The sequence below is a fragment of the Eupeodes corollae genome, chromosome 1, assembly GCF_945859685.1.
Source record: "Eupeodes corollae chromosome 1, idEupCoro1.1, whole genome shotgun sequence".
Taxonomy (NCBI): domain Eukaryota; kingdom Metazoa; phylum Arthropoda; class Insecta; order Diptera; family Syrphidae; genus Eupeodes; species Eupeodes corollae.
Genome location: NC_079147.1, coordinates 2,544,252 through 2,555,433, shown reverse-complemented (window position 1 = coordinate 2,555,433; position 11,182 = coordinate 2,544,252). Strand labels below are relative to the sequence as shown.

Below are 11,182 nucleotides of genomic sequence, written 5' to 3'. Positions count from 1 at the left end.
AATTTTCTTCTCAATTAAGTCCAGATTTAAGACATAAAATTGCTAGTAAAGCCAAATCTGCACCTTGATGATTTTAGGCCACATATGCATTTATCTTTGCATTCAAAAAAATTTTTAATGTTATATAAAATATTGTACCAGGTTTTGATTATTACTTTTTTTATTATTGAATTGTAATTAAAAATACCCACACAAGAAAACACAAAAATAAAAAAGTTTTTGTATTTTTTAGATGATTTCAAATGTCTACCTACAAAAATTTGTTTTGCAAATGAAGTTCATTTAAAGCATACACAATGAAAGACAAGAAAACGGGGAATGCGGAACATAAACAAATTTCAGAATTTCGGTTCTTTTAAATACAAAGTACTTTTGTGCGGGTTAGGCATTTAAGTGAGGGGCATATTTATCTGGGTTTTTGCTGTATATGATTTGTACAATAAAAAACAAATATTAAAAATGTGTGACAATTGGCTTAAACAAAATAGTTAATTATTCAACCAAAATATCAATATCAACCTATTCAAACTTAATGAATTTGCAAGCTGCCTCTTTTGAAATTAGACTTGACATGATTTTATTAAGTGAGCGAATTTTAAAAGTACTAATAACTTTTTAAAAGATACAACAAACACTTAACCACATTTCTGTAAAACAATAAGAGCGATTCCGCTCTATTCTATTAGCAGCACACAAACACCTCTATCGATCCATTATTAAAGTCCAGCTGGCATTTATCTGCTTTTCCAAATGTTTTGTTTATATTGTGTTTCTAATAGGGGGATATATTAATGTTTCACGTAGCTTGCCTTATCAATGACATCATACTTTTATTTTATACAATTTACTTAACTTACCAACCAACCCTCAAAGTCAACTGTATACGAGTTTGTACATGGAGCTTTATCCGCGTATACCACTCTTCCTATGTCAACCAAAAAACAGAAACAAACTAAATATTTCTATTTTACTTTCGGCAAATCTATAAAGCTTTTTTGAGATATGAGTGTTAGATACTTTTAAAGCACTAAGCTGTCGATTTGTCTGACAAAAATTTAGTTTCATCTCTGAAGCAGGTCAGATCAGATCGTTAAAAGAAGTTTTCAAAGTAAATCTGTTGTAAGATTTAAAAATTTAAAAATTCAAAAATAAAAAAAAACGTACTCGTAAGTCGTAATCCAACATGTCGGAATCAAATGGTGAATCAAAATTCGGCTTCAAGGATAAGGAGAAGGCAGAAGAAACCCTCAAATTACTCGAAGAGCATGAAATGCAGTACCGAAAGTTGACAGTGCGTGGTCTCCTTGGTAGAGCCAAACGAGTTCTTTCAAGTATGTTTCCCAATATACCTTATTATTTATTTTTAAAGGAAAACAAAAAACAACAACAAAATCTAGCTATTGTGTGTGCGATGTGATGATGACACTATTTTATTTCGTTCCGCAGTGACAAAAGCTGAGGAAAAAGTTAAAAATATAAATGAAGCCATCGCGGTATTTGACAAATGGCTGGAAGAAAATGGCGGAGGCGCGGCTAATAAGAATGCCAAAACCGATAACTCCGACAAAGTGGACACAGTTCCGGGTTTAGGATTTAAAGACAAGGAAGCTGCTGAAAAGACTTTGAAGTAAGTAACGATCATAAATTTGAAGTTTTATTCTCACTTTTATAGGTACTCGTATGTATAAATATATACGAATGCTCTGGAATGCATTCTCATTTATATAAATAAATTAATTTGGCTATTAGGTATTTGATTATTGTGCGATTGCTTTTCTATCTGCCCACCGAAAAACCTATTCGGTATTTTATTTGTGTATTTAGGGAGAAAGAAAGCTCGCGGCAACGGTTGCGGCGGCAGCAGCGACGGACGATTAAGTCATTCCCCGGTCAGTAATTATTTTGAAACCAAACAAAAACTCGTGAGTATTTTGTTTTGGTGTGACGTATTCATTGTTTGTACTATTTGATTGAGCCAAGGCCGTAGCTAAAATTATTGTATACAATTAATTTCTTATTCATTTGAGCCTTAAACAATTATTTTTATATCGGCGCGGCGTTTTAATGAATAAGCTTCTGCAATGTCTTATACATATTCGTTATCGTTCGGTTCTGTATCTTTATGTACGATTAAAGTCTATTTCCCCCTTTTTACAGCAATAATCTATTTTAGTTATTTCAAAATAATAGGTTTGGAAAGTTTTAATATATATATGCATGTTGAAAGCGAAAACATAATTTGATCTTTGAACAGAAATAGCACATCTAAATTTTTAAATCTACTAAATAACTCCATAAACACCTGTTTTTCAAAATTGTATACTTTTGTGTTATTTCACTTTACGGTATTAAAAAGGTTTATGGACGCTCTATTTAAAGGTATGAATGATATGTGGCATTTTTTGATTTCGCATAGAAAGTTATTGTAATGAATCTTTATAATACAAATTTTGATATTTTTAGACACTTACGAGTAAGTCACTAGAATCAAAATCCATGATTTTTAAAGAGATCTTTGAATGTACGCGTGGACAACATAAGAGCGTCTTTTCGTTCTATATAACGACTTGAAACTTTAAATATTTTCATTATGAGCAGAAAGGACTATTAGAAAGATCCGTTAATAGTTAAAGTAAGAAATTTGTTAAACCAAGCCATACACAATTTGTTTTTAAATAGTGCAACTTACGTTTTTTTATAAATTAGAAAACCTGAAAAAATATTTGTCAACTCGAGTTATAAGATAAAAATGATATTGCTTTAAAAATAATTATATTCTAAATACAAAGAACCGGGTTTTGATAGGTGGTAACATTTTAAGAAAAATCATTCAACTGTTTTCTTTAAAGAACTATTTTTATAAACAATTAGTTAAATTTATTTAAAGACTTTAATTTTGGATTGCATATTTTTTGAAGTCCCTTAAATCCCAACACCTCGACTTACAAAAAGTATCATTCAGACTTTTGAGGGGCCTGTTGTCCCCTTGCAGCTACGGTCTTGGTGTGACCTTCCCAAAATAGAATTGGGAAGATTTATGTTTGTTTTGTAGTTTACGCATATTTGTATTCTTATTTATATTCAGGTGACAATGCCTACATACAAACTTTATAATATTGAATTAATAATTGGATTTATACGATCTCTTGAGTGTTAGGTTCTTAGACATATAGATTGTAGGATGATTAGGTCATGCAACAGTTTCGATGATGATGATCGTCATTTACATTTATAGTAAGTTCGGTGGAATACCTGTTTATGCTGTTGTGTAAAAAAGCTGCCATGAGATCTTAACATTAGAGATAAATGCAGTAAAAGTTTGTTTAGCAAGCTTTTCCAAAACTAAATTTTATTCACCGCTAATTTATTTATCTTTTCGGTTAAATTTTTCTTTTATAATTAATAACTTTCACATTAATTCTATACAATTCAAATCTGCATACGACATTTAACGGATTTATTCATTTGATGTCTGGTTTGTTAATTGTTGTTAGCAAAATGTAAGTAAAAACTAATTTATTGCTTGATTGAAAATATTGGTTTTATAAATAAAAAATTATTAAAATTTTTTGGGGAAGAACGACAAATAAGGAACAATTGTTCTAACATTTCTCCGAAACTCTCCTTTTTAGGATTCTTTTATTCCTCTGCTTAAAATTGGAATAAAAAGTAAAACACTGTCCATTTCTTAAAATTACACAAATTAAACAATTTATTCTGTTGATTAAATACATTTTTTTTATGAATCAAAACAATTTATCCAACATGCTCAAGATTGTCACATGGACAGCTGTTTGCGTGATTGTCAAATTGGTTTGGGATAATGTAGTTCACCCGATGGATAGCAGAATGCAAAGGCAGTGGCTGCGTTTAATCTCGTGTTGGATAGGGTATCTTGGATAGGTGGATTATTAGATAAATTGTTGAACGAGTTGGATAGCTGTATTGAGATAGCTGTCAAAAAATAAAAACAACTTTTGTCCACAAAAAGCAGAGAAACATTTAAGCTTTGAAGTCAAAATTGTTGCAAGATAAAACATTTAATGGATAATTCATATTTTTTAATTTTATTTTTAATTCCTTCTCTTAAAAAATTGGCCCGATTCTTTAAAAACTTTTGCAATTTCTTGAAAAATTGTTCTTTGCCGGGCTTTTGGGTCTCAGAGCTGGTCCCTTCTTTTTCTGCACTCCTTCAAGAAGTGCAGAATGGATTTATGTTTCCAACCTTAAAAAAAGGGAATAGAGTGGTTCTTCTTTGGGGTTTTGAATCATCTGAAGGAATAATTTACCTTTCCTTTCAGCGACCACAAGCTGTCCGCCTGTGCCTGCTTTAAAACATAAAAATAAAAAAGGTTTGATTTATTTATTTCCTCAAGATTATATTTATCTGTATTTTGTTCTACCTCTGGAACAAGATGAGGTTCTTCAACTTCAGAATGGAATGGAAAACAGGACACTAGACTGGGGGTAAGACGTAGCAATTTGGTCATTTACAAAACGGGGATAAAATAATTAAATTTGGAATTTTAAAAAATAAATCATAATCACTTCCTTCTTTAATTCGGCGGCCAAAAGCTTCTTAATCGTATATTATGTGCAGAACATCCTCAAATTCATCTTCAACTAACATTTTTGTATCTTTTTGTTAACCAACAAATAAAAAAAAAACTAAAATCAATTTTAAAGTTTCTTGAAATTTAACCATATGTTGAATCAGCTGTTCTGTCAGATAACTACATACCCCAGAAATTCTTGGATACCTTCAGATTCCTTTTGTTACATCTGAGCTGTTTTTGATCAGCTGTTATTTTACACGTTGAACACTAACCAAAAGGTATCCGAATACCCTATCTGTCTGAGATTAAACGCAGCCAGTGTAAAAGGGAATCGAATATACCACAAGAATAGCAGAAAAGGGCTGTTCATATATGTACGAGTATGAATACCTCAAGAACGACTGAATCGATTTTATGGATTACTAATTTGTTAGGTTCCTTCCATCGCTGACAACAGTACTCGCACATAGGAATGGTTGAGAGTTGTCAGTCACTGGGCCCTAGTTCTCAGGCGGACTGTTGCGCCACCCAATTTATTTATTTTAATTTGTTAGGCTCGTTGGAAAAATATTTAAATTTAGAAAGATCTATACCAGAGAATTAAGTATAACATACAATTAATTTTAAAATTAAAAATAGGCTTCGAACTTCGCAAAGATCTTTGACAGCAAATTCTTTTCTATCTAGAAACGTCAACCCAGCAACTATGGTTCACTCTGAGCGTATATGCGCTTTCATACCACTCGCAATAACGTAACATAAAACGTTCTTGAACTTTTGGAAATGATTATGCCTTTCGGCCAAATGCAAAACTTCAGGATAATTCTACAACAAAGGTTCTGTTCTCCAATTTTAAAGATTCCTATTTTCCCTCACTCAAGTAAATACTGAATTAATGACTTTGAGATAGAAGTATTGTGAAAATGCCCCCATCCCCTAAGGAATTGGATGCGATTGCTCATGTTATGATATGTCCTCTGAATTAGTTCTTTTGAAGAATTTCAGTGAGGATAATCCCTTTAGACTTACACTAACTTTAAATAATTTAACTTATAAGCAAATTAATTTAAATAATTATTGTACGTCAATTTTTGTGATAACTAACTGTATAATTTTTCTTACAGAATTCTAGAGGGCCGTGATCCAGATTATCAAAAGTTGGCTATCAAAGGACTAATTGGTAGTTCAAAACGTGTGCTTTCCGGTACTAAAAATGAAGAGAAAGTCAAATGCATTCAAGAAGGCGTACAGGTACTTGAAGATTTTCTAGAAAAGTTCGACAAAGAAAATATGATGCGTGAAAACAAAGCATATCTGGCCTATTCTGTAATTGAGAATCTCCCAGGTCCTAAGGATAATTTAGTGACTGAATTTCTATGTGCATATGGTGGTTCAAAGGCCAAAGGTAATTACAAGCATTTACGAACAATGTATCCAAAAGATGATGAATCCACATCATGGGATATTATTAGAAATAAAAACTTAAAGACATTAAGTGAAAAGCTTAAAGAAGAAGACGCAAAGCTCTTCAATGAATCCGGTGAGCCAACAGAAATTCATTTGGAAATGATTCACTGGGCCTACAGTCCACAACCGGACAAAGTAAAAAGTTACGTCGAGAAATTGAAGAAATCTAAGGCGATAAAGCGAAAGTCTGCAGCAACATCGAGCAGTGGCAGTGATTCGGGATCTGAAAGTGAAGAAGAGGTTGCAAGGAAAAAGAGAAGAGATTCTTAATTTGATTAAGAAGATTAAACTTAAATAAATAAAAAACAAAAAACGTTTGTATAAAACTTACCTTTAAAATCATTTTTGAAAAAGAAAATAAATATGTATGTATTGTATTTAATGTTATTCTGTAAGCTCAGTTAAATCGATATCTGCCCTCTAAGGATGAAGAGGTTGGGAAGAAATAAAAATGAAGATTTGTTTTGTAAGTTTCGAATGGCTCTCTGCAGATATACTTAATGCTATTAAGGCTAGAGATGTCTCATAAACGGTTACGTATAATTCTGTAACGAATTTGATCAAAATTGCGAAATACAAATTTTATAATAATAAGTTTAGGGGGTATTCTGGTCTAGAGACATGAATTTTAGGTAATTTTTGAAGTGCTGTAGGAAAAAGCAAGCAACAATTTTAAAATCAATTTTTTTATACATTATTTATTCACATTAGAAGCATACAAAAAAAAAAATAAAAAAGTAAAAACTATCAAAATTCCGTTAGTTATCAGCTGATGGAGTGGTGCGTCTCAAAAATTTGGTGCGTGACCATACCCACGATTTTAACTCTCCTATAGAAATCTGAAATCAAAAACTTAAAAATATTATTGATCTACAATAATGTCGCAATGTCTGGAACTACGGAAAAGTTACAAACATTTTTTTTTTTTTCAAAATGGCGACTGCCTAAAAAAATTTAAAAATTTACCACTCTTTTGAACATTCTTCGAAAATTTGGGGATGGCCGTAGTTCCGGACGTAGACAAGTCCCTAAAGAAGACTCTCTTAAAATTTCAAGTAAATCGGTATGGCAGAACCTGAAAAATCGTGGGTATCAGATTCTGAGAAAAACGCGTTTAAAGTACCCCATTATGTCTTTTGTTCTATTAGTTGCAGCCCAACCGATTTGGATGGCTGCTCAGAAAAATACTTATTTTTCCGAAAATAATTTGAATTTGGGAAAATCCTCTCGTAGACATATTCTTAAATAGTTAAACTATGAAAATATCCTCCTACCTTTCCTACTTCCCCTCATAACGCATATTCAACACCATTATAATGACATCTATATATCCCATTTTATGGAAAACGTCGAAAAATATCCCCATCCTAAAACAAGGAAAGAAGAATTAATCTTTTTGAGAGTCTAATAAGTAACCAGAAAAAATATTATATCAAAGACAAGCAATTATTGAATCCTTTGCAATCTGGATTTCGGTCAGGACATAGTTGTCATATCTGATGAAAAAAGGCATGCTTGAGACAATAAATTTACAACTGTGATAACCGTACTTGACTTTTCAAAGGCAATTGACTGTGTAAACCATAATCTTCTCTGTGATAAATTGACGACCCTATTAAGCTTCTCTGACACAACTATAAAACTTATTTACTCATAGTTGACCAATCGTAAATCGTACGCAAGCCGTGTCCAGTAATTGTAGAATGTCCTCGTTCTTCCCTGTTAACTCTTGAACGCTACCTAGGGTGCTGTATTAAATAAATAATTAATAAAATTAATATTAAAATTAATATTAAAAATGTAAAAAGGTTTTTATTCAATAAAACATTACAAAATAAAAAAACAAGGTGCCCTGACATCCAATTTCAACTCTTTAACCAATTTAAATCTCTTTCTAATTTGTTATATGCTTGTTATGTTACTGATATGGGCACCTCTTTGAAAGAAAATCCTAAAAAAATTTGGAATTTTGTAAACTCAAAGAAAAAAAATCAGATGGCTTTCCAATTAACTTCACTTACAAGAACCTTTCGTTGGGTAAAACTTTTGATATCTGTAACGCTTTCGCAACGAATTTCCGTGAGTCATTTGTTAATATAGCCCTCAAGAAGTTGATGAAGTATATTTTCATAATCTTCACACTTTTTCGCAAATTATCTGTAGTCATACATACCTGTGCTACAGAGTACGGTCCTTGATCTTTTATCTGCGTTGAATGATGATTGCTCAGACGGTCTTAATGGTATTCCCCCGATAGTACTAAAATAGTGTAGTAATGCTTTAGTTGAACCCCTTACGTTTTTATTCAGTCTTTCTCTAAAAACATGCAAATTTCCCAGTATATGGAAGAAGTCATTTCTAACACCAATTTTCAAGAAAGGTAACAAGTCGGATATAAGCAACTACAGGTCCATTGCAAAGCTTTCTTGCATTCCTAAAGTATTTGAACAAGTTGTCTGTTAAAGCGTAGCATACTTTAGTAAACATATCATTTGCGAACAGCAATATGGTTTTGTGAAAAAAAACAACCGTTATTAATCTCCTCACATTCTCAAACATATGTTCAAACGTGCTAGTGGCAGTGGCATCACTGTCACTTATATCTTCGGCTGCCAACTTTCAAGATACAAACTTCAATGTCATACCAATACCAAACTTAAGATACAAAATCCAAGCCACACCAATATCAACCGCAAAAAAACAAGAAGAATCCAAAAATTCAAATTCCAGACAAACGTATTTCAGCAGTCATCGAGAGAATTGCGAAATAATATTAAAAGAAATTTGTAGTTTCTCATAAAATTTCTACTTTAAATAAAAATAATTCGAAACTGACAAATTTAAATTGATTCTTTGTTTTTCTTTTAAATAAGCAACAAGTTGTTCCAATAATAAAGAAGAGCAACAAAACGCTTTAGAACAAGGTTATGAAGTTGACTGTGTATAGTGTATACACTGACTTTTCTAAAGCTTTTGACCAACTTAGCCACGGAATTATTTTATTTAAACTTAACGCTCTTGGTTTTCCACCATTTTTCTTAGCTTGGATTAAGTCATACCTTGAAAACAGATCCTACGAGGTAAAATTTAGAAATTGTCATTCTGAACCTTTTGTTGCTCAATCTAATGTTTCCCAGGGAAGCCATCTTGGCCATTTTCTGTTCATCCTGCATATTAACGATGTATCGTCATGTCTACGCTCATGCGAACTTCTCATTTTTGCTGACGATATGAAGATTTTCAAAATATTTAAGTCCACCCATGATCGTATTCTTTTACAAGCCGACATTGATAGTTTCACATTTTGGTGTGAGAAAAATAGCCTTTTACTCAACCCTTAAAAATGCCAGACTATAACTTTCACTAACAAACTAATCAGTAACTGATTTGACTACTGTATATCACAGCAAAAACTCTGTCGTGTCTCCACATTTAAAGATTTAGGTGTACATTTCTGTTCCAACTTAGAGTTTACACATCACATCAATTTTATTGTTAATAAGGCAAGTTTTATGCTTGGTTTTATAAAACGCTGGGCAAAGGAGTTCAATAATCCCTATGTTACCCTTTCTTTGTATAATTGCCATGTTCGTCCTCATCTTTAATATGCTTCGCAGGTATGGACTCCCTATTACGAAATTCATAGAAAACGTATTGAATCAATTCAACATAATTTCATTCGCTTTGTTCTAAAAGGTCTTCCTTGGGAAGATCCCTATAATCTGCCTCCCTATGAACATCGTATTTTACTTCAACTCATTAAAGGTGAAATTGATGCACCTTATTTGCTATCTTGTGTACATTTGAATTACCGGGGAGGAACTCATCACCATCACCAAGGATCAATCCTTGGACCTTTACTGTTTTCATTTTTCATTAATGATCTGCCCTCTGTTTTGTCTTACTGTCAGTTTCATATCTATGTAGATGATGTCCAATTATATATTAGTTTTCCTGAGATGATGCTTAAGGATGCAATATCTATAATGAACACTGATTTACAGGCAATATATGATTGGTCGACACTGAACGGACTTAAACTCAATCCTGAAAAAACGGAAGCTCTTGCAATTTCAATAAACAAACCAAACGCAGATAATCTTCCTCCAGTTATTTTAAATAATTGTATTATTGAATATGTTGCTAGAAATGTAGGTTTGGTCTTTAACAACAGGTTAACTTGAATAACCATATGTCGATACAGTTGTGTCAAAGACATATGCTTCACTTAGAGGACTATCTGCTAATAAATCCTTACTACCTACCCTTATTAAATTAAAGCTGGTAAAAGCACTTGTCCTACCTATAATAACATACGGGTGTGAGCTGTTTGCTAATCTTGATTCTCAACCAGCTCACATAGAAAAAGTGCATTTAATGCAATAGCTCGGTTTGTGTTTAACCTACGTAGGTTCGATCATGTCTCTTTTCAAGCTTATCATCTGGTAGCTTTCCTCATATATTGTTTTTGTATTTTACTTTTCAAATTGATTGTTAAAAAGACTCCATGTTATCTATGTAACAGACTCAATTTTTGTGTTTTTTAGCCGTTCCATTTTATTGACATTGCGCAGGCAATTTTCAACGGGGTTGCAGTATGGTGGACTGCACTGGAGAAAGTCACATACTACGACAAACTCAGCAGAGTCCAACGCACTTCATGTCTCTCTATATGCGGGGCATTGAGGACCACACCCTCAGCAACGTTAGGCAATCTCCTCGATCTGACACCCCTCGACATCTTCAGTAAACAAGTGGCATCGAGTACAGCGATAAGACTCAATGCCTCATCTCAACGGCCCTCGATTGCCGATCGTCTCTTATGGAGATGGCGCAGCAATTTAACATTCACCTATGTTGGGTGCCGGGATACAGAGACATCACGGGAAATTGTAGAGCCAATGAACTTGCTAAAAATGCAACCATCGTGCCTATTTCAACTGAAAGGGAGGAGATAGGTATACTGATAGCTACATGTAATCTTATGCTAAAAGAAACAGTTTTTGCGATAGCAAATTCTAGGTGGCACAATTTACCAAAACTCATATGGCCTTCACTGGACCTAAAGCGCTCTAAGGACTTGTTATCTCAAAGCAGACTTCATACTTCTCCCTAATAGGTGTCCTTACGGGACACTATGTTATAGGCAGACACGCAAT

The 11,182-nt window shown here is 32.9% G+C and overlaps 1 protein-coding gene across 1 annotated transcript; it reads left to right on the top strand.

Moving 5' to 3' along the window:
- The first annotated feature begins 1,050 nt into the window (after positions 1–1,050).
- LOC129942254 (uncharacterized) lies at positions 1,051–6,404 on the top strand. Its single transcript, XM_056051112.1, has 3 exons — positions 1,051–1,331; positions 1,447–1,627; positions 5,681–6,404. The coding sequence occupies exons 1-3, from the start codon at positions 1,184–1,186 to the stop codon at positions 6,291–6,293; spliced, it is 942 nt and encodes a 313-aa protein (XP_055907087.1). The 5' UTR covers positions 1,051–1,183; the 3' UTR covers positions 6,294–6,404.
- Positions 6,405–11,182: the final 4,778 nt, after the last annotated feature.